This window comes from Capra hircus, chromosome 10 (genome assembly GCF_001704415.2).
Source record: "Capra hircus breed San Clemente chromosome 10, ASM170441v1, whole genome shotgun sequence".
Classification (NCBI taxonomy): Eukaryota; Metazoa; Chordata; class Mammalia; order Artiodactyla; family Bovidae; genus Capra; species Capra hircus.
Genome location: NC_030817.1, coordinates 976,260 through 1,003,709, shown reverse-complemented (window position 1 = coordinate 1,003,709; position 27,450 = coordinate 976,260). Strand labels below are relative to the sequence as shown.

The 27,450-nt window shown below is 52.1% G+C and overlaps 1 protein-coding gene across 7 annotated transcripts in view; it reads right to left on the bottom strand.

Annotated features, from left to right (window-relative positions):
* The window catches only part of TTC7B (tetratricopeptide repeat domain 7B), a 272,717-nt gene that overhangs the window by 93,415 nt on the left and 151,852 nt on the right, over positions 1–27,450 (bottom strand). For all 7 annotated transcript variants that reach the window (XM_018053841.1, XM_018053837.1, XM_018053838.1 and 4 more), the window contains 5 exons: positions 25,427–25,564; positions 5,616–5,699; positions 4,298–4,402; positions 2,316–2,433; positions 291–348 (listed from right to left, as the gene is read on the bottom strand). In XM_018053841.1, the coding sequence (XP_017909330.1) occupies positions 291–348; positions 2,316–2,433; positions 4,298–4,402; positions 5,616–5,699; positions 25,427–25,564 (503 nt within the window). The remainder of the gene's footprint in view (positions 1–290; positions 349–2,315; positions 2,434–4,297; positions 4,403–5,615; positions 5,700–25,426; positions 25,565–27,450) is intronic.

The window sequence follows — 27,450 nt, the reverse complement described above, 5'->3', positions numbered from 1 at the left end:
CTTTAATAAAAGGAATCATCTCCGTGGACATAAAAAGTACCTCTCTTGGAGCTGAAATGACTCGATTAGGAATGAAAATGTGCCCAGATGAATAAACGGATGCAGAATGTGGATCTGCACGGCAGCAAGTGACGCAGCACGCTTCATGCTGTGTGCTCGGTGCTCAAGAGGAAAGACTCCCAGGGGTGGAACACTGTTTACATAATCCTCATAAATATCTCTTCTTTTTATACTCACCACACTCTGGTGTCATTGTGTACAGCCGAGTGAAGAGAGGAGCTCCCACTCACCTCTGAAATGCAAGAAGCGCCTTTCTCTGGAGGACCTCCTGCACCCCTCGCAGAGAAGCTAAGGAAAGGGTTCAGTTAGTCAGTGACATGGAGCAAATACGAAACATCACAGAACCACACATCTGGCTGGTTAGGAGCCACAGATTCTGGGTGCCTACATGCCCAGTGTGCCCTGGTGCTATAGAGGATGGCAGGCAAAGGCCAGGCCAGCTGAGGTCCTTACGCTTGGGCATAACTCTGCAACCATGCCAAGGGGAGAATGGGCGGTGGCTGGGCAATCTTGGTACCCCCAGGGAAAGGGGCCCATCTTCAAAAGACCAGCTGGGAATTCCAGAGAGGAAAACATTCTCAAGGGCAGGCATGTAATCCCCAGGTGAAGCAAGACTCTGCCAAAATGGACTAGGAGAGATTCAAGCACCAGTGGGTGGATTAGACAGTCCTCAGAGAGCCTTCTGTCACCAAGAACCAAGGACACCAGCCTAAGGCCAAGAGAGACCAGTTTAATTCAGGTGGGCAATGCCCAGGATCTCTGATATCTTGATGTGAACCCCAGAGACAGACCGGGCAAGCTCAATAGCAAGACTATAAATCAGCTCAACCCTGCCCCTGTGTACAGGACATGAGAAAGGGCACCTCAGAACCTGGTAGAAGCTAAAAAGATACTCCTAACTGCAACAACAGAAAAAGTCCTGGTTATGGTTGCCTCTGGACATGGCCCTTATCTAACGAATCCAGCAAGGCAGAGCCCATCCTGACATCGCTCTGAGGATGGTGGAGGGCTGCCAGAACTGGGTGTAGCTGAAACCCATGGCTAACTCAGAACAAGAGTAAGTGAGCTAGAGGGAAACAGAGGGGTGAACCAGGGGAACCACGGGCACAGATGAACCCAACAGGGCCATGCGACTCACCCAGGGCTCATCAGGGGTACAGACCAAAGAATTTACATGGATAAATACAAGGCACTAAATTTCACTTCACTGAAAGTCTGCTATAGTTAAAAGATGTTTTGGGTATTGCCAGTATATCAAGTGTATACGAAAAATTGGCAAAAAATCCATTACTGAGAATCAATGGATATGCAAAATTTCTCCAGGATCTTTAGGGATCGAACCCAGGTCTCCTGCATTGGAGGCAGACACTTTAACTTCTGAGCCACCAGGGAAGCCCCTTTGATATTTTAGAGCAGAGGAAAGAAATATTTGGGGTAACATGTGAAATAAACTCGAGCAATATTACAAAGGAAGAAAAAGGAAGTGATGCGAGGGTAGTGTTTTCTCTTAAGGGGCTGTGACTTCTGTGGACACCTGAAGGGCTCCCAGGTGGCCGGCAAAGTTCTATCTCCTGAGCAGGGTGGTGACTGTAAGAATATTTTCCCTTATAATAATTTATTGAGTTAGATAATCATTTTTTAGATTTTTTTTTTGGTATCTGTGTTATATTTCACAGCAAAACATTCAAGAAATAATAGAGTTCATGAAAACAATTTAGCAATTGACCCTTCCCGCAAACATTGAACTGAAAACCTCATTAAGTGCAGAAAACATACTTAAGATTGTTTTTTAGCCAAGAACACATCTACTGAAACAGTAAATACGTCCAGAGTGTAGGGTCACTGCATGGACTGTGCGCCCCCGGACACACGCACGTCCTGTGAGCTAAGACGTGCAAATGGAGGGGGCGGGCCCTGAGAAACCAAGGTGGGCTTTCTGGGGGAGGTGAGCCCCAAACACTCCTGCATTCTTGGGCCTACGACCAACATCCCTTCACACAGGGCGGGCTCGGCCGGGGCTGGGGCACAGCTGGCTGCAGGCCAGGGGGTAGCGTCATCTCTCATGGCACGCGCTCTGGGCAGACCCCCCACATGAAGAGGGACCTGGGTGCCCAGGCCCAGGGCCATCGTCACCCGCTCCCCGTCTCTGCCCTGTCTGAGCAAAGAGGACGCCGGGGGCAGGGCCCCCAGGACAGGGGGACCCGCCCTGCGCCTTCCGGAGCCTCGGGGCAGCCCCCGTGGGTGGCCGCACTCACCGTCAGTGGCCTGCAGACTGTAGGTCAGCCCCAGGGCCAGGTAGCCTTTGGCCTTGAACTCTGACGTTTTCTCTCCTGCATCAACCACCGTTTTGGCAAACTTCTCGGCTTCTTCCAACTGAAAAACAGATCAGTTAACAACAGCAACCTGCAGAATTCCTAGTGAGAGTTCCCCGAAGCATCTGCTGCCAGAGACGGTTTCTGACGAGTCACTGTTAAAACAAGCCCAAAGCCTTCCAGGGCCACTCTGGAGACGGTGTTCTCTCAATCTGAGCCTCTCAAACAGGCCTCAGGACCCCCACCTGGCCTTTTTCCTTTAAACTACCCCGTGTTGCTTTTCTGCCTCCTTCCCAAGGCCCCTTTCACACTCTGTGGGGCTGTTCCGTCTCTGCTCTTCCCCAGCGGGCTCTGTGGCTGGGCTGTGCTGGACTCAGAAGTTACGCACGTCTGTACGTGTGATTTGCAAAGAACAAAGGTCTTGAAATGTTTTGTGCTTCAGTCGTTCCTTTTAACATGATACAAAGAGTCCTTTAGGCGTGGTTTTTCTCCTATAAGCTGTTAAAAGTTTTCACCTATTTATTCTATTGAGTTGGCCAGAAAGTTCGTTCAGGCTTTGTACGCACAGGCCAGAAACCCGAATGAACTTTTTGGCCAAGCCCATACACTACACAAGGCATAGCTCTCACCCCAGCAGCTTCCAATGGGAAAGCAGTGCAGCCGCAAACCACACCCGCGGTAAGGCGACCTGCTGCGCACCTCATCAGAGACAAAAGCAGCAAGGTTTGTTCCTCCGGAGCATGGTAAGTATTGATGCTATTGAAGCTGGGGGACAGTACCTGGATGACAGCTGATTACACTCTTTCCTTCTGTGGTATTTTGAAATTTTAATAATAAAAATATTTTAAAAACACAGAAATGACTTGCTATTCTCATCTTGAAAAAAACAGGTTTATTTAAGGCGTCATGGAGTTGAACAGTGCCACGGCTGGAAGCTGGCACGCCCAAAGAGCAAAGGTTTGGTCCCCGGCCCGGTCCCTGGCCCCCCTCAGAATCTGCCTGCTTGCCCCCTCGCTTGCTACGCCAAGCTGCTGAAACCTGCACAGGCCACACGACGCCTTCACAGCTGTGATTTGGGTGAGAACCTGCTCTTTCAAGATGCCTCTTTTCTTCCACATTTCCTGCCTGTTCCACCTCCAATTCCCCCTCCGCTGGGTGAGAATAAATGGAAAAAAACAAGCAACAAGGACCATACTAAAAACCTCAGCCAGGAGCCTCTGGGCTGTTTGGGCAACTTCTTATCATGAACCCCAACATGAAGTTAGAGGAGGACGTGAAGACCCCACTGCGTGTGACGGTCATCCACACACCATCTCAGCGACAGCCTGCTAGCGTCTGCTCAAAGGGTGTATTTTTGAGGAAGTACACCGAATCAATGGATATGAGTTTGAGCAAACTCCGGGGGACAGGGAAGGGCAGGGAGGCCTGGTCTGCTGCCGTTGGCGGCGTCACAAAGAGTCGGACACGAACAGCAACGATCGCTACAGGTCAGGCTCTTCCCGAATTCTAACCCGAACAAGAACGTTTGAGAGGAAAGCCTCTGTGCAAGGAGAGGGATGGGGGGGCTGGGCTCACACACAAGCTAAAGCGGAGGGTGCCTCTTGGCTTTACAGAAGAGCTCAGGCTAAGAGGGAGCCGCTAAGGGGCCAGCCCTTTCCGGTCCTGCACGACTTGCGTACAGGATGCTCCTGAGAATGCGTTCCAGTTCTCTCTCACCATTTCTACCTCTGAAGCGCATTCCCATGGAAAAGAAGCACCTGGAGTTTTACTGATTCCTGAAGTCCCTGGGGTGGGAGCTAAGGCCCGAGAAGGCCAGAGGCCCAGGCCAGGGGCCCGGGGCTCGAGCAGCCTTGCTTGTGTGCGGCCAATGATTCCTGCGGTCCCCTCTCCACCCAGATGAGGGAGCAGGGCTCGCGGGCACTCACCCAGTGCAGGGAGCCCACACACAGCTTGGCGGCCAGCAGCGGGATGGCGGCGTCGTCCGGCTTCAGGCGGATGCACTCCTTCAGCACCTTCACGGCGCGTGCAGACTTGGCGAAAGGAGAGCGTCTCTGTGAGACTCAGCGTTTCTGAGCAGAACCAAAACCTGAAGTCTTCCCAGAGGGGTTTCTGGTGAGGACACCCTCTAAATGAGGTTTTCCAACTTGGGCCCAACCAAGCAGGGGTCTGGGGATGGTGGTAACCAGGGGTGGAACTTCTGGGGGACTGGGGAGTAAACTGTGGTCAAAGCAAGTGAAAATGCTTCCCTGGCATCGGTGCCCTGGCTTCATTCCCTACCTGCGCAGTCACTGTGAAAGTAAGGGAAAGAAGACAGAGGAGGTTTGTGGCATTATAGGAAATAAACTGCCCAACTTAAAACGTGTGTGTGTCTGTGTGTTAGTCACTCAGTTGTGTCTGACTCTTTGTGACCCCATGGATCGCAGCCCTCCAGGCTCCTCAGTCCATGGGATTCTCCAGGCAAGAATACTGGAGTGGGTTGCTATTCCCTTCTCCAAGAGATCTTCCCGACCCAGGGATCAGACCCAGGTCTCCTGCACTGCAGGCAGATTCTTTACCGTCTGAGCCACCAGGGACGCCCGATTTAAAGCGTACCATACAAAGTCTCCGTCTCCACTTGCCCGAAAACAATCTTGTGTCTCAGACTTGACTATTTACTAAAGGGCCCAAACTAACAAGAAAAACAGTGGCCACTGTCTTTATCGAGAGTGTTCGGGCCGGGACTACTTTAGCACCTTGTGGGTGTCATCTCACTGCCTGATGACAAGTCTGTGAAGCTGGGACCACGTGTCTATGGGGTGGACACTGAGGGACCCACCGGGGGGCATGCGGCCAAGAGGGCAGCGCCAGGCCCCTCTCCACAGTCCTCCCTTTCAACCACACACAGCCTAACCACACACAAGCTAACACAGCCATGTCTTGCTAACGATAATTAACAGACGTGCCCCTCCAGGGACAGCTGACACGCTTAGACGAGTGAAAGGGGTTGGTGTGAAGAACCGACCTTAGTTTAAGCCATATCTTCACAAAGTTACAACAACTAGAAAAAACGCCAGAATTTCAAAATTTTTCTTCTCAGTGACGTCTCCATGTTGGCCCCCAAATAATTAAACGTGACCATTCATTTCTTAATGACCACAGGGGAGTTTCAGAGAACTGGTGCAGACGTCTACCGGGCCCCACCTCACCCCGTGAGAGGCGAGTGACCCGTGGGCGCGGGGGACTGCATGCCGCGGGGAGACTCACCTTTCCAGCAGCCATGAGCGACAGAGCGAACTGGTACCACAGGTGGAACTCCTCGAAGGCAAACTTCATGGCTCTCTCCAAGCACTGGTTCGGAGAGAAGAAGGCAGACAGGCGGGGTGAGCTGCCGGCGTCCCGGCTGGACAGGTGTGAGCGTGTGTCCCGCCAGACCTGCCTCCTGGAGCGCTGAGCGCACCCTCCCACAGTGAGCACCCCCGCGGGCCCCCAGCCACACGCTGTGCCACAGGCCAGGACAGTCTGCAGCTGGCTAACACAGCCTTTTCTGGTTCAGTCTCAGCATATTTTATTTACAGTCCATTTTACGCATCTTAGTGTATAGCTCTGAGAGTTTGGACAAATGCACATAACAATGTAACCACCAATACAGACTAAATGAAGCGCAGTCCAACCTGCCATCCCCCCAAATTCTCCCGTGTTCTTTTGCAGAGAAACCGTTCCGGCACTGCCTCTGACCCCCCCAACCCCCGCCACTTCAAGACTGGAACCTACATTTGTCCTTATGAGTTCTCCTTTGCAAGAAATGTCATAGAAATGAAGTCAGGCAGTATGTAGCTTTTTGAGTGTGGTTATTTCCATTTCGGATAATGCATATGACATTCATCTATCTGTACAACACAACCCTTGATCCCAAAGAGCTTCTCATGTGGCACAGGGAAAGAGGAAAGCACAGTAAACTGCTCAAACGCAAGGTCCCGACCGACAAGGCTCCCGAGAGGAGGAAACGGAAAGCCCTGGGAAGGCGGTCTTGGGGAAAAGGAACGGCGTCCTGGAAGAATGCACTTGAGCCGGGCTTTCACGGATGAGAAGGGAAAACACGCAGCTGGGATTTGGAACTGGTACTTCCGGGCGTCCCGGTAGCTCAGTCAGTAAAGAATCCGCCTGCAGTGCGGGAGACCTGGGTTCGATCCCTGGGTCGGAAAGACGCCCTGGAGAAGGAAATGGCAACCCACTCCAGTATTCTTGCCTGGAGAATCTCATGGACAGAGAAGCCTGGTGGGCTGCAGTCCATGGGGTCACAAGAGTCGGACACGACTGAGCGACTACACCACCGCCGCTCCCAGAAGAGGGCGGACACACAGACACGGAGGCAGGAGCGCACGCTTCTCTGGCAGCCCCGGAGCCCTCAGCGAGCCGGGGGGCAGACGGCCCAGTGCGACCCGCCGAGGGCTCCGGGGCTGGAGGCAGGCGTAGCTGGGGCTGTGGCGCTGAGCGCACCACCGGCCTCGCCTCCTCTGACTGCCCCTCCCTCCCCACCCAGCCTCGCTCCCCCGCCTCTGTGCTCCCCAAGTTCACCCCTGTGTTAATGCTGCATCCTCGCCCACCCGCCTCAGCCCAGCCCAGCTGCACTCTGAGAAAGTACCCAGGGCAGAGATCCTGGCTCCCGTCTCTCCGGGGGCAGAGCTACAAATCCAGGCCACCCAGACGATGAGGAGCCTCTTATTTCCGCACAGAGTGGCTCGGCCACCCCAGAACTTCAGGGAGACTGTGGGTGGGGAGGGGTGCACCCCAGGGTGGGGAAGGCCAGCCCTAGGTGGACACGGGGGCCGGGGCCTTCAGAGCCAAGTGCAGAGCTGAGGGATGTGGCTGCAGTCAGCATCAGCAAGGAAGGGCCACTCAAGGAAGGAGCGGGGGCAAGTGAGATGGGAGGGAGAGGACCCCAGAGTGTCTGGCCTGCATACCGAGGAGCAAACACATGGCACAGAAGGCCTGTGTGTGTGTGTTCACCAGAGGGAGGGACAGAGAAAGAGACAGAGAGAAAGGCACTCTAGAATTAAGGGAGAGTGCAGAGGCAACCTGAGAGGAATAAGTGGGCAGAGAAGAAACGGGATAAGCCAGAGGCCCAGGCCCCCAGAGCAACGGACCCTGGGCCGAGGCCTTCCCGCCAGGGGGCAGGTTCTGCAGGGCTAAGAGGCGCGGCCCTTGGACCCGGAGACGCAGCTCAGCCCGTTTCCTCTCTAAAGATGGAACGAGCCAGCTGCTGGGAGGAACGGAAAGGAACAGGGCTAGGAGCTTCCAGAATGAACAGGGCAGTGGCACCCTGAGGGAGCAGAGTGCGCCCTCGGAGGCTGTGGCCGCTTCTCTGCAGTGAAGCCCCTCGCGGCTCGGGGGCAGGAGAAGGCAGGCGGTGCTCAGGAGGAGCGGAGGCGAGGAGGGGCGTGCTCAGCGTCCTACTCTCCGTGACCCACGGACTGCAGCCCACCAGGCTCCTCTGTCCACGGGACTCTATCAGGGAAGCCCCAGGGGCTCAGCGGTAAAGAATCCACTTACCATGCAGGAGACCTGGGTTTGATCCTGGGTCAGGAAGATCCCCCGGAGAAGGGAGTGGCAACCCACCCCTGTATTCTCGTCTGGGGAATCCCATGGACAGAGAAGCCTGGCGGGCTACAGTCCATGGGGTCACAAGAGTCAGACATGACTGAGCGACTAACACAACTGCAAATGATGATGTTGATACAGGATGTGAGATGGACACTGCCCCTCACTATGACCACACTGGAGACACACAACGCAAACCTCAGGGCTGGCCATGCGACTCCATCCCGCACCAGGATGTCGGCAGTTCAAGGGAGGAGCGCTCAGAGGGCACACACTTTGCCCTCGGCCCCGGACACAGACTCCACGCTGGAGGTGGGTGGCCAGGAAGCGAGAGCCCTGAAGACAGACGTGCCTCCCTGGGATGCCTGAGCAGAGAGACGGGCCGGCCCAGGGCCGCAGGGCGCTGGAGATGCCTCTCCGGGATGCCTGAGCAGAGAGACGGGCCGGCCCGGGGCCGCAGGGCACTGCAGACCTCCTGCCGTGCGGAGGAAATTAACCTGCACTCGGTTAAGGCACTATCAGTTTGTTAGCTACTTCTGGATTCGCCTCTCACTAACACAGACACCGAACGGCAGAGACCCGGAGCCCTCTTACCTGCTCCACTACGTGGCCGAGCGACAAGCAGGCACGACTGCGCCTTTAGGAAGTGCAGGAGGGGAAATGAGAGGAAGGCAGCTCGCTGAGAAGGTCGAGCAGGCAGGATGGGGTGCTGGGGCAGACTCAGCCCAGGTGTGGGGTGGTACGGCTAGGGAAACGCGGGGAGGCCAGGGGTTACGGAGAAAAAGTGAAAAGTCAACAGGGTCTGGAAACTGATTTAGGGAAGGGGGATGTAGGATGAGAATGATGATCACACTGACGGAAAGAGGCAAAGGAGTCGGTGTGTGCGGAGGAGGTAGACGATGATCAGAGAGGAGGTGTGTTTCAACAGCTCCGCTCAACTAGCTCACCGCAACACAACCACTAATGCTCAAATGTATAGACAGAGACAGTCAAGTGTTTGAGTGCTTTTCTTCTCCTTTGCTAAGGGGAATGATAAATATTAACTGTCTCCCTGATAAACAAAAGGAGCTCATAGCTGAAACAGTCTGTTCTGAACCAAAAAGCCAGATGCTTGTTTTCTTCTGTGACAGAGGCTAACACACTCATCATCCTCAGTGAGAAACATTCACGGAAGCTCAACTGGTACAGAGCTCCATCCCAGGTGCACCAGGGAAATAGCAGCCCTCATAAAGACAGAGTCTCAGGGCCGCCAGGGAGCTCAGAAAGCACCTAGTTGAGGTCCTCAAAGGAGAGGCTGCTAATCAATCACCTCAAAACTCTTTTTTTTGCTTTCAGGCAGGGAAACTGGGGGAAGGACACCCTGGATAAAAGGGGCACAGACTCTCCCTTCCCGGCAGCCAAGCCCAAGGGTGAATGAAGAAAGAAAGAGATTGGAGTGTTTCATGTGACCTGAGTACGGCCAACCAGGTGCTCCCGCCACAGAGCTCTCTCCAGAGGTCAGGGCAGGGGAGCGGGCTGCTGGAAGCTGGTTTCTGTGGCTGGGCCTGGGGCCACAGTAGCAGCCAGGTTGGTGGAAGCCCTCCAGAGTTAACTGTATCCTCCCAAACTGGGGCAGGAGCCTCCGTAATCTCTGTTCACTCCTGATCTTGAGCCTTCTATGGATTCTGGGTGCTAAATGGTTTGCACCGGTAGATGCCTTTCGGGCTTGAAAGAACGAGCTGGGCTCTCTTAGCTACAGCCTTGTCATGGGTTCCCAGATCACTGCAGATGGTGACTGCAGCTACGAAATTAAAAGACGCTTGCTCCTTGGAAGAAAAGCTATGACGAACCTAGACAGCATATTAAAAAGCAGAGACATCACTTTGCCAACAAAGTTCCATCTAGTCAAGGCTATGGTTTTTCCAGTAGTCATGTATGGATGTGAGAGTTGGACCATAAAGAAAGCTGAGCGCCGACGAATTGATGCTTTTGAACTGTGGTGTTGGAGAAGATTCTTGAGAGTCCCTTGGACTGCAGGGAGACCCAACCAGTCCATCCTAAAGAAGATCAGTCCTGAATATTCATTGGAAGGACTGATGCTGAAGCTGAAACTCCAATATTTTGGCTACATCATTGGAAAAGACTCTGATGCTGGGAAAGATTGAAGGCAGGAGGAGAAGGGGACAACAGAGGCTGAGATGGCTGGATGGCATCACTGACTGGATGGACATGAGTTTGAGCAAGCTTCAGGAGCTGGTGATGGACAGGGAGGCCTGGTGTGCTGCAGTCCATGGGGTCGCAAAGAGTGGGACACGACTGAGCGACTGAACTGAACTGAAGGCCATGGAGGTGTACCCAGGCTCCACTTATAACAAGCCCTACCTCCCAGCCCCCAACAAGCACTTGTACCGCTTCTGCCTGCGAACCTTCCAGAATAGGAGAATCACCTGGACAGCAGCCAGAAACAAAGAATCTAGGCTTCACCACAGATCACTGCTGCCAAGTCGCTTCAGTCGTGTCCGACTCTGTGCGACCCCACAGACGGCAGCCCACCAGGCTCCGCTGTCCTTGGGATTCTCCAGGCAAGAACACTGGAGTGGGTTGCCATTTCCTTCTCCAATGCATGAAAGTCAAGAGTGAAAGTGAAGTCGCTCAGTCGTGTCCGACCCTCAGGACCCCATGGACTGCAGCCATCCAGGCTCCTTGTGAATTTGGGCAAGCCAATTAACCCCCTATACCCAGATTCCCCATTACAAAACGGGAAATACAGCAGTCAGTAGTGTAGAAAATTATCAGGAAGATTAAATTAGTTAATACATAATAAGCGACAGTACTCAGATCCAGGCTAGTAGATTAGCTTCTATCTTTTTTTTTAATGAATACTCTTAAATTAAGAAAGAAAATGTAACCTGATGCCTATCATTTTATCCAAATTTAATATATGAAAATTCAAACTTACAATACATTGTATCAGAAATAAGTATTCACTTTATAAAATGTTTCCTCATTTGAGGAAAGGATTCAGACTGAGGACCTTGAAAACAATGAACAACTTTACAGAACCAAACGAGAACGTACGTTTGTGCTGAGTGTGCGCTCAGTCGCGTCCGACTGTTTCCGACGCTGTGGACCACAGCCCGCCAGGCTCCTCTGTCCATGGGATTCTCCAGGCAAGAACACTGGAGTGGGCTGCCATGCCCTCCTCCAGGGGAGCTTCCCGACCCAGGGACAGAATCCCTGTCTTCCACACTGGCAGGTAGACTCTCTACTGCTGAGCCACCAGGGACGCCCGTATCACTTATTAGGGCAATAATAAAGCAGATACTCCAGCTCCCCAGGTGGAGCAGCGGCAAAGCATTCGCCTGCCAAGGCAGGAGATGCAGGTTTGATCCCTGGGTCAGGAAGCTCCCCTGGAGAAGGGAACGGCACCCCACTCCAGTACTCCTCCCTGGAGAATCCCATGGACGGAGGAGCCTGGTGGGCTACAGTCCATGGGGTCGCAAAGAGTCAGACATGACTGAGTGACTAACACTTCCAGTAAGGGGTATGGAGTGAATGTTTGTGTCCCCCTAAAATTCATATGTTGACACCTAACCCCCCACGCATTATTAGGGGACCCTGGTCAGGAGGGTGGAGCCACAGAGAGATCCCTTGCTCCTTCAGACACGGTGGGCAGTCTGCAACCCAGACGTGAGCCTTCACTAGACAGCAAATTTGCTAGTCATGATCCTGGACTTCCCAGACTCCAGAACTACGGGAACTAAGAGCCTTCTGTGGACACGCAGCCCGGCCCGCGGTGCTCTGTTACTGCAGCCCGGACAGCTGAGGCCACAAGCTCTTGGCCAGCACTGCAGCCAGGCGCTGTTCTGATTGCTTTACGAGAACTGCCTCATCCTGGTCAGGTGACCCGACGAGGTCCAACAGATGGCTCAGTGACTCGTGTCTGGCTCCTTGCGACCCCATGGACTGCAGCAATGTCTGCTGGAGTTTGCTCAGACTCACGTCCCTCGAGTCAGTGGTGACGTCCACACAGGTACTGTTCCACTTACCGAGGAGGCGGCGGAGCGGAGCTGCAGCCAGGACTGCGCCAGGGCTCAGAGTGCCGGGAGAGCAGGCTCTATGCCCAGCGGTCCACTGTGGAGCTGGGGCCACAGCTCCCCCTGCCTCTGAGAGCTCCCTACGGACAAGCCGCTCGAACGGCTAGGCCCCCTCTCACCGCATAAAGCAAAGTTTGGCTAAATAAAAGGCTCCTGAAAATGCCACCTGCCCCCTGAACTATTCCTGAGATTCAGCAATATGCCCTTGTTTCCGCGTCCTCTAGAGGACTGGGGTCTTTTCAGCTTGCAGGATTTTCAAGAAACCACAGATCTCACGGTGTCCGCTAGCACCGCTGTGCCATCTCAAAGGTGCACAGTTTGATAAAGACAGGCCGTGGTTTCCTCTACGTGCAGACCTTCCACAGGCCTCCCCTAGCTCGGACCCCGTCCTCGTTACTGTAACAACACACATTCCAGCATAAGCTGTAGGGGTGCTATAAAGACGGACAGGAAATGCAAGCCAACAATTACAAATTAACCCTCTGCGCTGATTCCGAAATATCCCAGCTCTGGCCTCACAGCGGATGGCTGTCCTCCTGAGGGCTCTTGGCAGCTTTTCTGAGAGCTGGCTCGGAAAAGTGCCCAGACAGCTCCAGCTGTTCCTGAGGTCCTGATGCCAAGCATCCCGCTAAGCCACGGAGCGTGTCCTCCTCTACGTGCCTGTGAATGCTGAGGTTACATAAGTCTCTAAGTGGCTCAGGTCAACAGGCGTGCGTGCACGCTCAGTCACCTCAGTCGCGTCCGACTCTTTGCGACCCCGTGCACAGCAGCCCGTGGACAGTAGCCCACCAGGCCCCTCTGGCCGTGGGATTCTCCAGGCAAGGATCCTGGAGTGGGTGGCCAGGCCCTCCTCCAGGGCATCTTCCTGACCCAGGGACTGAACCAGCGTCTGCTGCATCGCAGGTGGAGTTCTGTACCGCTGAGCCACCAGGGAAGCCTTGCAGGTCAGCATCACAAAGGAAACCCTCTTCCAGGGAAGGCGTCTAAGTGCAAGGGGGGCTTGGGGTGTCACTGGGGCGTTTGCCGCCCACAGCCTCTGCTCCTTAGACCAGGTGTTTGCTCACCTTGATTCTGTTTAACTGCACCTTTTAAGCGTCCTAGTCATATCTGGATGTGATAGAGTACAAATTTCCAGTTTCTTCCTTCTTAAAAATTTTTATTATTGAAAATTCTCAAACTAAGACAAAGATGCGGAAATGACAAAATAAAACCCCCACCTGTCACCTTATTTCAACTGTCAACTCAATTCTCAATCTTTTTTAAAAAATACTTATTTATTTGGCTGCATGTGTCTTAGTTACGACATGTGGGGTCTAGTTCCCTGACCAGGGACTGGACCTGGGCTGCTGCCTCGGGGGTGCAGGCTTAGCCACCAGACCACCAGGGAAACCCCTCGATTCTGAATCTTGTTTCGTGCATATCCCTAATGCATTTCTCCCCAACATATTATTTTGATGCAGATCATAGCATAACATCTTGCCCATAAATTTTAAATTTCCAGTTTTAATAAAGTAGGGAGATTGGGAAGAGACTGCTAAGTCACTTCAGTCATGTCCGACTCTGTGCGACCCCATAGATGGCAGCCCACCAGGCTCCCCCGTCCCTGGGATTCTCCAGGCAAGAACACTGGAGTGGGTTGCCATTTCCTTCTCCAATGCATGAAAGTGAAAAGTGAAAGTGAAGTTGCTCAGTCGTGTCCGACTCTTCGCGACCCCATGGACTGCAGCCCACCAGGCTCCTCCGTCCATGGGATTTTCCAGACAAGAGTGCTGGAGTGGGCTGCCATCGCCTTCTCCGTGGGAAGAGACTATGTGCTACAAAGTAAAAGAATTCACATTTCAGTAATGGCTCCAGTCTAAGAGAAGTGCGGATGAAAACGGACTTTTAAGAAGATGTAGGCTTTTGGGGGCGAAGCCAGATGGGAGTGGGTGCACGTAAGAGGCAGCCTCGGTCACCAAGGCCCAGGCAGGCCGGTGGCTGGAGAAGAGGCACAGGACGTGCTGACTCCATGCCAACTCCCCCCTCATCAGCCAGAGCCTCACTGTGGGGTTCAAGGAAGGAACGCGTGAAAATGCTCAGAAGACGGACTTCCTGCAAGTCCAGCAGTTAAGACTGTGCTTCCAATTCAGGGGGCTCAGGTTTGATCCCTGGACAGGGAACTAAGATCCCACATGCCACACGTCTCGACCCGTAAATAAATATTAATAAATAAATAAAGGTTTTAAAACGCTCAGAAGAGTGGCTGGCGCAGAGTAAATTCAACCAGCATGTTGCTGTTGGTGTTGCTTTCATCAGAGAAGCAGATGCTGCTGCAGGACCAGGTCTGCTGTGCGGAGCCCTGGGATCGGGGTGCCAGCAGAGGGCAGAGGAGGGTGGGAGGGAGCCCCCAGGCGGGAAAGGGGAGATGAGAGCTGGATGCTCGCCTTTCTCCTCTTCCAGTGTCCAGTGGAGAGACGGTGGAGCAGGCCCAGGGTCCACGTATCCCTGAGTCACCCACACGCAACAGCGGCGCCACCTCCAAGCCGTCTCCCTCATGAGAAAAGAAGGCGGGCTTGGCGACAGTTACTTCTACCAGGAAAGAGAGGCCCGTTCACTGTCAACATCCTGCTGCCACCTCTCTAAATCCCAGATAACATTCATTTAATACCAAGAATATTTGGGAGAACAGTTATTAGACTCTAGCTGGCATCCTAATCATTTGAGTGGTAGTCAAAATGTCACTTCCAAAATTGTGATCTCCTTTCGGTAGCAAGAGCTCATCCTTTCCCGTGCCCTATTTTGGCTCTTCCTCGATCAGCCATCTCTGAGGGGGCTCCAGAATGAGAAGTTCTTCTGGCACAAGAAAAGGGCTTAGCGGCTGCCTTCCCAGCCCCATGACGTGAACTGGGTGCACGGCAGTGACAGCTGTGTGATACCACGAGCAAGAAAAGGCCAACGTCTATTTTTGGAATTCGAGGGTGAGCTTCAGCCTCCAAAAACCCATGGGGGAGGGGGGATGGATAAAATAATCAGATACCCCTCAAATTTAGCCTGCAGCTGAAGTCTGAAATCCATCCCTATTAAAATGGAACAGACAGCGCAGTGAACTTCCTTACTCGCCTTTGCGGACGTGACGGGCATATCCTAGAAGCTCTCGTAACCTACATTCCTCAGCCAACCAGGTAGGAAGGTTTTCTTTGCTTCATCATAGTGACTTAATGAGTCAAGTAATTATTGTGACTCCTGGCAGCTGTGTGACAGTTTTTAATAATTGAACATGGTATATGATATTTCATTTTTTTTAACATTAGCAATAAAAGACTAAGCAATTTATACCTTTTAGACCATTACCTTAAATCCATGAATTGACATAATCAGAGAATGTGCTGACCTTTGACATGATCTCTTCCTGTTCATACTTTACTAAGGATGTGGAAACTAAGCCTCAGAGAAGAGACAGAACCTGCCCAGGGTCAGATGGTGGCACACCTGAAATCAGAACCCAGGTCTCATGACGCTCAGCTCCGAGCCCTTATTTCCAAGTCAACTAACTGTATTGATAAAAGTACAAATTAAAGTACAGGTCAAGAGATCAACTCTGCAAAGAGTCTGGGGCCAAGAAAAGCTTCTACAAAGGCAGGCTGCTGGGACTCTCAGCTACAAATAAAAGTCCTCCCACCCAGCTTTGAGAAAATATAGACAACATCCGTCAAGGCTTGCTCAAGTTTTCTCCCCTTAAGTTGGAAATAAACTTGAGCTAACCCCACATCCATGCCCCCGCTTCGCGTCTCTTTTCGCCCTGTAACAGTGACACGGCAGAGGCGTTTCTAGCTCTCTTGCTTTGGCAAATGCTTAAATTGGAGGCCACCGCTGCCCCTGGCCACAGTGGGAGGAGTAGAGAGTGGGTTGTTTTTCAAAGGTCACAGGCTTTATGATAGAGCATGAACACTGGACGCCACCCTCCGGCACGCTCTCCCTCCAGCCATACGAAGCAACTGGGTCGAGTCTGCAAGGTGGCGACACTAGAGTTTAAGTGTTTTTATTTAGACGCTATTAATGGGGGAGGCGGGCGTCCCAGGTGGCTCAGTGGTAAGGAAGCCGCCTGCCAATGTGGGAGACGTGGGTTCGATCCCTGATCTGGGAAGACTCCCCTGGAGAAGGAAACGACAACCCACACCCGTATTCACGCCTGAAAGATCCCATGGACCGAGGAGCCTGGCAGGATACAGTCCACGGGGTCGCGAAGAGTCGGACACGACTCAGCAACCGACCCGCAGCAGCGGCAAGGGGAGAGGCCGCCTGTTTTCATCGGATAATCCACCTGCTTGGCCTCGTTGTGGAGGCTAGTTCCGCTGGGCTCACAGCTCTAGACTAACTGCGGGATGTGCTTTCAGTGTTTCCCGTTTTCCGTCGTGACTGCTGATTTGCTGCCAGTCAGCTTGTCATGACTGAAGAAACACTCTTTCCCCTGCAGGTGCTTTTTTTCTACTTTTGTTATTTTTATGAGAACAGTGATTTTGGGGGGGGGGTTTGTTTTTTTGTTCACTCTATATCATCAAAATCCAGAATAATGTCTGGTGATAGCTTCTCAGTAAATACTTCTTGAATGAAAAAAACACAGAGTTTGCACAGTGAGTGAAGGGTCCCCAGGGCTCTGCGCAAACATTGCTCCAGCCATTCTTTCACTGAGTAGCTCTCTGCTGTTCTTATAAATGAGCCACTTACTCAAGAAATGGGCATTTCATTCCTCAGCCTCCTCCCTCTTCAGCTGCACTCACCTTCTGGTCTTTCCATCTCCCCTGGCTCCGACCATCAGGGATTTCAGAGTGCCCCCGAACATGTGCAAGAGCTAGGGAGGGGAGGAAGGGAGCCCCAGGCTCTCCCCAGGGGTGTGTCTTATACAAAACAGGTGCTCGATGAACGCCTGAATGTAGATCCAGCGTCAGGATCCATTCTTTCAGATGGCCTGCAAGGTGTGTGTATGTGGCGGGGGCAGGGGGGGGAAGAGGTGGGGTCAGGGGGCAGGGGGGGCGTTGGCACAGAGAAAGAAGGAGGCATTGTGAGAAGCGCAGTGAAATACCAAGAATCCAGAGTTGATGCCATAACAGAAACAATGAAGAGTCAAAGCAATCTTGAAAAAGAGCAGCATTGGAAAACACAGCCTCCCAATTTCAAAGCTTATCATAAAGGCACAGCAACGAAAACAGTGTGGACTGTCCTAAGAATAAGCACGCAGACCGACAGAGCAGAACGGAAGCCTGGGGATAAACCCACACACCTGCTGCCTGACGGACCCTTGACAAGCGCACCAAATTCAATCAACGGGGGAAAGAATGGCCTCTAAGACAATGTTGCCAGGAAAACTGAATTCCCACATGTAAAAGAATGAAGTTGGAGCCCCACCTGATACCATACACAAAAATTAGCTCAAAATGGGTCAACAAGCTAGACATATGAGCAAAATCCAAACAGTTTCTTCAAAAATCAAAAAGAAACCATAAAATTCTTATAGGAAAATATAGGTAATCTTCACGACCTTGGACTTGGCAATGGATTCTTAGGTAGGACACCGAAGCAAGAGCAACAAAAGAGAAACAATCAGTGCACGAGGCTTCACTGGAGTCGGAAACGTGTGTGAGAATCAGTACACGAGGCTTCACTGGAGTCGGAAACGTGTGTGAGAATCAGTACATGAGGCTTCACTGGAGTCGGAAACGTGTGTGAGAATCAGTACACGAGGCTTCACTGGGATCGGAAACGTGTGTGAGAATCAGTACACGAGGCTTCACTGGGATCGAAAACGTGTGTGAGAATCAGTACACAAGGCTTCACTGGAGTTGGAAACGTGTGTGAGAATCAGTACACGAGGCTTCACTGGGATCGGAAACGTGTGTGAAAATCAGTACACAAGGCTTCACTGGAGTTGGAAACGTGTGAAAATCAGTACACGAGGCTTCACTGGAATTGGAAACTTGTGTGCATCAAAGGACATTTTCAAGCAAGAGGACGACAACCTGCTGAATGGGAAAATATGTTTGTAAATCATACGTCTGCTAAGACTTTCACCTATACTAAATAAAGAACTCCTACAACTCAACAACAAAAAGACAAACAACCCAACTTAAACACAGGCAGATGTCCTGAGCAGACGTCTGTCCAGACAAGACACACAAACAACGAGCACGCACGTGAAAAGATGCTCAGCGCCAGCAGTCAGCAGGCAGACACACAGCGAGGTCCCGCTTCCGTTACCAGAATGGCTATAATAGAATGAACCAAAAACCAAAAAAGCAAATGCAAGTGTTGGTGAGGAATTCGAATCCTTGCGCCTTTCTGTTTGGAATGCGACAATGGTGCCGCTGCTGTGGAAAACAGTTCGGAAGTTCTTCAGAAAGTTAAGAGAGAATCACCATATGACCTGGCAATTTCGCTCTTGAATAGAAGAAAACAGGAACTCAGACACGTGTCTACCAGTGTCCACAGCAGCGTTATTCACAATAGCTAAAATGCGGAAACAGTCCACGTGCCCATCAGCAGAAGAATGAACAGAGCGTGGCCCACACAGTGGAGCACTGATCAGCTGTGAAGAGGAGCGAAGCTTCGAGCTACGCGATCAGATACATCTTTATGACACTGAACCTTGGAAACACTAGACTACCCGAAATCAGCCAGAAACAAAACATCAGTATTGCATGACTCCATGTATATGATGTACCCAGAACAGGCAAGAGTCATAGACACAGAAATTAGCTGAGAGGCACCAGGTTATGGAAGCTGTGGGAAGGGGGAGCATTGCTTAGCAGATAACGAGTTTCTATTTGGGATGACGATCAAGTTTGGAAACAGACATGATAGCTACTCAGCGCTGTGAATCTAGTGAATGCCGCTGAATTATACATGTTTAAAAGGTTAATATGGCCTTAAGGCGAAACATTTTTTCCTTGAGGGCCGTAAGAAGAGAACAATGAAGCTTAATTCAAAAATATATTCATGTGGGTGGGGTTGTAGGTACCAGTGGCCATGCACTGAGATTCTTTGGGGCAGGACTGTCCATAACAGTGGCAGAGCTGATCCCTCTGGAGGCTGACCCCCAAAGCTGGACCAGAGCTGGGATCCTACCAGTCAGTGCTCGGCCCCGAGTGGGGCCCACCTCTTCCTCTGCGACCCAGTTCCCATGTAAATGACCTTTAACCTTTGGGCCAACCTCTGGAAGCTACACTCATTGCACAGACAGGGACAGGTTACCCCCAAACCAAAGAAAAGCACGATGAGAATGTCCACTGGTTTTGAAGGACTGGGTGATTCAGCAAGTTGTTACTGGGTGCCTGTAATAAACCAAGGCTTCCCTGGTGGCTCAGCAGTAAAGAGTATGCCCGCAGTGCAGGAGGCACGGGAGACAAGGCTTTGATCCCTGGGTTAGGGAGACCCCCTAGAGAAGGAAATGGCAACCCATTCCAGTATTCTTGCCGGGAAAATCCCATGGACAGAGGAGCCTGGCAGGCTCCAGTCCACGGGGTCACAGAGTCGGACACGACTGAAGTGACTGAGCATGTAAACCAAACCACCTGCCCTCCTGTCTCAGAAGTGGCTCCCAGGCCGTCAGGCCGCCCTAACGCCTTCTGGAGACCCTGGCACGCAGGTCGAGGCTGGGCTTCTGCAGAGTGGGGCTGCATGACAGACCAAACGCTAATGTAAACTAACAAACAGGAGGCCAGTTAAGCAGATTTAGTTAGACCTGCAACAAACAGCAGGCCAGTTAAGCAGGCTTAGTTAGACCTTCAAGTGTTTTTCACGAGGCTCCCTGATTAAATAAGTGTTTGGGGGGCAGGGATGTGTCAATGTCCCTTTGGCACTAGCCAGACATTTCTACCCACAGAACTACAAGAGTTGCTGAGATTCACCATAAACAAATGAACACAAGTTCAGTGGGAAAGATAAAAATACCATTTCTGTCTTTAAAGCTGCGATGTCTATGTAGAGGGGATACACACACCCTTCACAAAAGACCCCATAACGTTCCATTAAAATGGAGCCATTAATAGTCAAGAAACAAGCCTCCTTAGCAGCTTGGGTTCATTCTCAAAAGCAAGGAAAGCAGAGCTTGTTGCTTTACTTTTAATAGCACAGGTTGTCATGCCAACTAGTGCTGTTTAAATTGAACGGGGAGAAAAGAAGTGTTCCTTCCTACACAAGCCTTTCAGCAGGGCTCACATGAGTCTTTTGTTTTTTAATTTATTTGGTTGCACTGGGTCTTAGCTGTGGCATGTGGCACCTAGCTCCCTGACCAGGGGTCGAGCCCGGGTCCCCTGCATTGGGAGCACAGAGTATTAGCCCCTGGACCACCAGGGCAGTCCCCACGTGAGTCTTTAAGAACACACAGACGCCTAGCACTGCAGGGACGGCGACCATCGCTAGTATTTAAACCTGTCCGGGTGAGGGTGGGACGCCCCTTTGGTTTGAATTCCCTCTGTACACCGTGCTCCTCACCCAGGGGCTGGCTGAACAGTGCCCGAGAGAAAGAAGGGCATCGTGTGGGCACACACAGAGGTGGCCCTTCTCGAGATGCAAGAAGAGACTTCTGTCTCAAACAGCAGAGACAGAGAGGAACATGGCTCTGCTCCCCGAGTAAGCAGAGTTCTTCTGTTTCTTAATTTTTAGATATTTATTTTTATCTTGGCCATGCTGCTCAGCGGGAATGTGGGATCTTACTTCCGTAACCAAGTACTGAATCCGTGCCCCCTGCATTAGAAGCATGGAATCTTAACCACTGGACCGCCCTGGAGGTCCCCAAGCACAGCTCTTGAAGGGCAGAGTCTGCACAGCACTTAGAACCCATGCAAAGCTGTCAGTGACAGGAGGGGTGAGGAGGAGACGGGCTGGGAGCCGAGGCAGTCACGCCGGCCTCTTCCTGCTGGCAGGAGGACCTGGGTCAGCGGGTCCTGACACAGGAGTGTTGCTGTTGCTTGGGGACAAGAAAAGGGAGGAGGGCGAGAGGAGGCGGCGAGCAGGAGGCAAGACTGCCTCTCTCACAGCAGCCTGGTGGTGGTGACTCCTCTGTTCATGAAAGGTCCCAGCCGGCACAAAGGTGACCCCTGCATATCGGGGCCTGGCAACCTGCCTCCACACTTTCCACCCGGTGTCCTCTCCTCCTCCCCGCCCTCCCGCCTCTCTGACCTTGATGGTAAGGCTGTCCCTCTGCTCTTAGAGGTTTTAACTCCTCTCAGGCCTTGCGGAGCCAATTCACACATTGGCTGCTGTGATCCTCCCTGGTGACCAACTGGCCAGCTCCGCCGCACCTGGCCTAGAGCTTTCACCTGTAGTCAACAGGCCTTCACTATCCGGCATTCTTTAACTGGCTGCCTCTCCACGTGCTTGTTCCTGACGACTGGAAGTTTCTGGAAAGGTCAGGTCACTCCTGTATACTTAGCTGCTTGCCTGGTGCTGGGCAAGTCCTGTGCAGAGTGGCGGGGACAGCCCGGCAGCATGCAGCTGCGGTTTAATGCAATCTACGCGCTGGGCTCTGTTCTGAGCCCTTTGCACGGATTAGCAAACAAGCCTCAGAATGATATGAGATGGGTGTGAGTATTATCCATTTTACAGAAGGCAAGATTGAGCCATAAGAGGTTAATGACTTGCTGGAATCGTATAACTAGTAAGTGGCAAATCAGGAACTCAAACCCAAGCTCTCCGATTTCAGGGCCTGGGTCCAGGACACATGAGGTTACTGACTTAGGTTTGGGCGTTGAGGTGGCTGGGCTGGGGGGTTGGTGTCAATGGAGGAGAGAAGAATGATTGGGAATATTCACAATAAAACATCTATAATATTATTCCATTCCTTGAAACTTACAAAGATGTACATGTATTTATTCAATAAGGCATAGGTTCAAAATTATAACAAAACTATTATGTAACATTATTAAAAGCAAAATTTAGAAATATCCTAAATGACTATAAACCAGAACTGGTTACATAAATTTTAGTACACTCAAACAATGGAATACTATACAGCTATATAAAATGATGAAGTTATGTACAGTCACTGCCAATGGGTAAGTGAAAGTATAATAAGCTCAGAAGATCATATACTGGACAATTCTATTCATACGAAATACAGTAAGTCACCCACATATGACCCTTCAAGTTACACACTTTCACAGACGCAAATGTGTGTCTCGTCAGTGCCAAGTGTGAGTGAAGCGGCAGCCTGCCCTCCATCTCCTGCCGCTGATGACCCTTCAACCCCACCATCTCCCGCCTCCTCTCCCTCCTCCAGTCAGTAACTCTTCCTGCCTGTTCACTCGATGGCCAGCCTCCGTACGCCAGTGGTTGTATGCACTAGTGGTTGCAAGGTGCTGCACTGTACAATTTAAAATGTTTCGCTACTTTTTTTTATGTATTATTTGTGTGAAAGGTATTATAAACCCATTACAGTACAGTACTATATAGCTAACTGTGTTAGTTGATATCTAGACTACGTTGGACTTACGAACATGCTCTCGGAACGGAACTCCTTTGTATGTTGGGGACTTATATTCAAAATAGCTAAATTCAGAGAGTCAAAAATCAGATTAGCAGCTGACAGGGCTTGGCAGGAGGAGAAATGACGAACAAATACTTATGGGGATGCGGTTTCCTTTCAGGGTGATGAAAGTGTTTTGAAATTAGAGGTGATGATTGCCCAATAGCAGGAAAGTATTAAATGCCACTATTGAACCTTCTAAAATGGTTAAGTATATGTTTTATAAATTTACCTCAATTAAAAAAAGTTCACTTAGCCTTTTAACCCAAAGTCCTCAGAAAATGGAAGGGCAAACGAGAAGGAAAAAAGAAAGAAAACAGCAGCAAACCAGGGAAGCAGGACAGTTTAAGTAGGACCTGGAGCAAAGGGCAGCGGGGGTGTCCACGCTCAGCCAAGGGTGGACCGAGCCCCTGTCCCCAGGAGAGCTCTCCAAAGACAGGCCGGGCCTGTGAGATGCTCTGCGTTTTCGCCTTCCTCCCACCACAGCCCTACTTAGATCTGAGACAACGCAGACACCAAATGTTTGCTGGGGAAAGCTCCATCTGCAAGCCCCAGTAGAAATAGCAAGAAAAACTGAGGCCAAGGATTCAAATCCTTCGTGACTGTATGCAGAGCCTGCACGGAGACTGTCCCAACATCAGGCACCCCAGATGGCGACTGCCTGCTGCTTTGGCCGTCTCTTCTTCTGCACTAGGGGTCACTCACCGGCAGGGACCCCACCTCGATCGATACTGCGCCCCCAGCCCTAAGCACAGCCCCCAGCACAGAATCGGGGCCTGCATATATATGGGATTTTAAAAAATTAATGTCCCCCATTTTACATATTTGACCCACTGACTTATGGGTAAAACACGGCACGAAACTCAAAAGGCTCCAAGGCTCCCACTGTTCTGCTCCAGCCCCTTCAAGGCAACCCGGCACCGTCTCCACAGGGTCCGTGTGACCAGTGCGGTGAATTCTGAACCAAGGCTCTGCCAACCAACCAGACTACCCAGCGACTTGGGCGTCAGGGCACGACCACGGGACGAGGCGAGGCGTGGCGTCAAGCTGAAAGCCATCTGGCTGAAAACGCGGTCCCAGGAGTCCGCGCCAGGCCGAAGCGCGCGCCGGGGAGCCGCCGGCTCAGAGGAATGCCGCTAGGTGACAGCCGCCCCCAGAGCCCTTCGTGGCTCGAGGGGACGCCCGCGGGCAGGGGCCGTCCGGCCCGTGCGCCACGTGGCCTCCTCACACCTGTTTCGGACACAGGCGACTTTCAAGCCGGGGGCCGGTTCTGCGGCCCCACGATGGGAGGCGAGCCGTCGTGCGAGCCCCGCGCAGCCTTGGACGCCGGGAGGCTTTTAGCGGTTGTCGGGGCGCGGAGGGGAGAGCACCTTGAAAGAGCTCGGCTGGGAGCTGCGTGGCTCTCTCCCCGGTGGAGGCGGTGGGCAGGAACTCAGCCGGCCAGGAGGAGAGGGTCCCTGGCCCCGGGGTGGAGAAGCCCCCGGGGTGGAGAAGCCCCCGGGGTGAAGCCGGGCCGCCCCCAGCCTGGGACGCCCGGTGTGCACCTCGGGGCAGGAGCGCCCGGGCTCATGGCTGCATCGGAGCCCGCTTGTGAGGGGCTGTTTTTCCCTGAAGCCTGAGTAACCGTCGCCCTGTACAGTCACCAAACCAAAGGCTAAAAATAGATGGGAGCCACGCCGGCTCGCGTGTCCCCCGAGGCTCCTGCCTAAGCGGCGGGGCACCTGCGGGCTGCAGGGCGAGCCGCGCGCCGAGCGACGCCAGCGCACCTGCTACACGGTTTCACTCCCCGTCCGCGCGCCCAGGGGCTGGGGCAACGCGCACGAAGAAGAAGAGCCAAGATGAATACCGAGGAAGGAGGCATTTGAACAAAAGGGGTGGTTTTTCTTTCCTCCTTTTCTTTTTACTCCTCTGGGGAAGAGATAAAACGATCCTGTGACTGAGTTAGCCTCTCAGGGGGCAGATTCGGTGTGCTGGGCAGTCCCTCACTAGCGCGTAAGCATGGCCTCCGACTAACCAGCTCCTCCGGAACCGCAAAGCAGTCCAGCTTCCAGCCTGAATGCCCCTCAGCAGCGGAGGGAGTGAGGCGGCACCATCTGCAAGCAACTGGGGTCTCCTCAGAGTGAGCGAAAGACTACACACAAAGGCACCGCCTGCTCTCCCTTAAGCCTCTTCCGGCTCACTCAGCGCACCCCGGGCCGGAAGTGCCGGCTCACTGGACGCACCGTGTTCCGGAAGTCCTGGCTCACTCGACGCACCCTGGGCCGGAAGTCCCGGCTCACTCAGCGCCCCCTGGGCCGGAAGTGCCGGCTCACTGGACGCACCGTGTCCCGGAAGTCCTGGCTCACTCGACGCACCCCGGGCCGGAAGTGCCGGCTCACTGGACTCACCGTGTCCCGGAAGTCCCGGCTCACTCAGCGCACCCCGGGCCGGAAGTCCCGGCTCACTCAGCACACCCCGGGCCGGAAGTCCCGGCTCACTCGACGCACCCTGGGCCAGAAGTCGCCAGTGCGCCGTAGTTATGCCACAATACTTGACATAAAATAAAACCAGCTTTACAAGGAAATTAATATCACAGATGGGAGAATGGGGATCAGCATGGAAATCACACTGAAAAAGAAACTGCCTGAGAAACGCTTGCTTTCTCTTACAAACTCACCCCCAGTGGGTTTACGGACCACCGGTAGGAAGTGAGCACTAGTGAATTCCACCGTCGCATTGTGCAGCCTGACCCCCATTTTGCAGAGAAGGGAACCAAAGTTAGATGAGGGGCCCGAGTGTACATGGCTGCCAGTGAGGGGGGCGGGGTGTGTGTGTGTGTGAAGACCAGGTCGCCCAGCTCCTCCAGCACTCGCACCGCCAGCACCACCCACTGCCTGGAAGTCAACCAGACTCAAGGGCTGTACCTCTGACAGCATCTCATACTGGCCTCTTCTTCCAAGAGCAATGGTCAGTAAATCATAGACCACAGATGCGCTCTGTAAACTGATGAGACGGTCGCTCTTGTGCTCAGGTATCCTGCTCAGCACAGCGTCGCGGTTGGCCTGAAAACAACACGGAAGAGAGAAGCAGATGGTGAGCTGGCCGTGCACACAGCTATCGCTTTGTGCAGGGAAGCCATTCAGGGCCTGCTACCCCTGAGAGCTTGCCTAGGGCCTGGGGACAAGGGCACGAGTGAGTAAGGGGTCGTTTACTCAAGATCCCCAGAGCACCGCAGGACTCAGAAGGCCTGGAGGGCACTTGCCCGCACTGGCAGGCATCTGGAGGAAGCTTCAGGAGCGGATGCCAAGCACAGTGGTTTCTCCTGGGCTCAGCTCACAGCCAGCCACGCAGCAGACACAGCTGCGCTCGGGGGCCGCAGAATCGTCCATCGGACGAAGCCCGGCTATGTCTCACCTATGGATCCTGCTTCTCCTCTACATGAGAGAGCAGGAGAAAATCCCCAGCCCCACACTTCCTATTGCCGAACGCTGTTATCGGCACATCAGTCCTACAGAGACGTATCGTCCTTTTCGTCTCTCACCCAAGCAACATTCGAATCTCTGTATGATAGCTTCACTGGAAAAGACTACAAAGACTCATTCAACTTTGTTCAGGGGAGCACAGAACAGATGTAGAAGAGAAAGTAAGACGCAAACAGACTTTGGTTTTAAAAGATGTTAGTGCAGAGGGCTCGCGAGAACAGGGAGCCTTGTCTGTTTCACACCCCCACTGCTCAGCACAGGAACACCGCAGGCGCATTCGAGCTTATTCTTCTCATTTATCTAGAAATCAACTGCTCTCCATGGCAACTTGTTTTCATTACTTTTGTAATTACTCCACTGATTCCTCCAAACACATCACATGTACTCGAGACTCTAGACATAGCTCATTTTCCTTTTCTCCCTAACAGGGAGTTCGGTACCAATAAAGTTAGACTTTGCCTGTCTTCTTTTCCCTTCTAATTAACAGAAGGCTCCAGACCTATCCACCCCTAGGAACACAGAAAGGGCCCTTCCATTTTCCCTGTGAAACTGGCTCTCGAGGGACCAGGGTCACTGGTCCCGGCAGCCCAACATTTACCTTCCAGCCTGACACTGGGAAAGGCCATGCACACACCTTCTCACTCACTAATGAGACGGACGCTTTCTTCTGTGTGAGCCCAAGGCACTGGCCTGTGGCCTCCTGTCAGCACTTACTCATTTCAGAACTCCTTCCTCTTAAATGTCAAAGACAAATAAGAAATATACGAGACAGGCCACTTCCTACAAAGTGAGTCATCTCTTATGGAAACATGCCTGCTTTTGAAATTTTCATTGTAAGTTTGTCTGGTTAGGAATGCCTTTGGAGCCAACAAAAGAAGCTGTGAGGGAAATAGGGCCTGCTATCAGTGGTCTCATTTGATTTATTTGCTCCAAATGTTCCATACTGAGACCAACCTGAGAGAGAAGGGAACACAACAAAACATTCTTTAAGAAAGGTTTTCAGGTTATGCCAAATGCATTCCTTTTTTCTTTTTAAAGAGAAAGTCTATCAGTGCCTTTTGATTAAAAAGGTACAGTACAGAATCTCAAGCAGGTCCACAAATAATAAATATCCCAGAATGCTGTCTCAGTGGTAATTGTGCTAAAATACAGTTCTGATAACTCCCTTCTCCTGGAGAAACTAATTTGATTTGAGGTAAGAACACAGTTCAACTCCAAATGAGTTCTTGTAGGCGGAGGGACCATTGACAAATTTATGTTTCTAAGTTAAAATCAGGACCAGAGGAGAATACAATTTTCTCAGACACACACACACATACACAACACAGCAATTCTCATTTTGGTTCTGAAATTGAGCACATCTATTTTCTGTCTAAAAACTGGAAGAAAAAAAAAATCAAGGGACATGAAAAAAGGCTTCCAAAGGCAACTTAATTTAGACTTCTACCTACGTAGCCATGGAATGA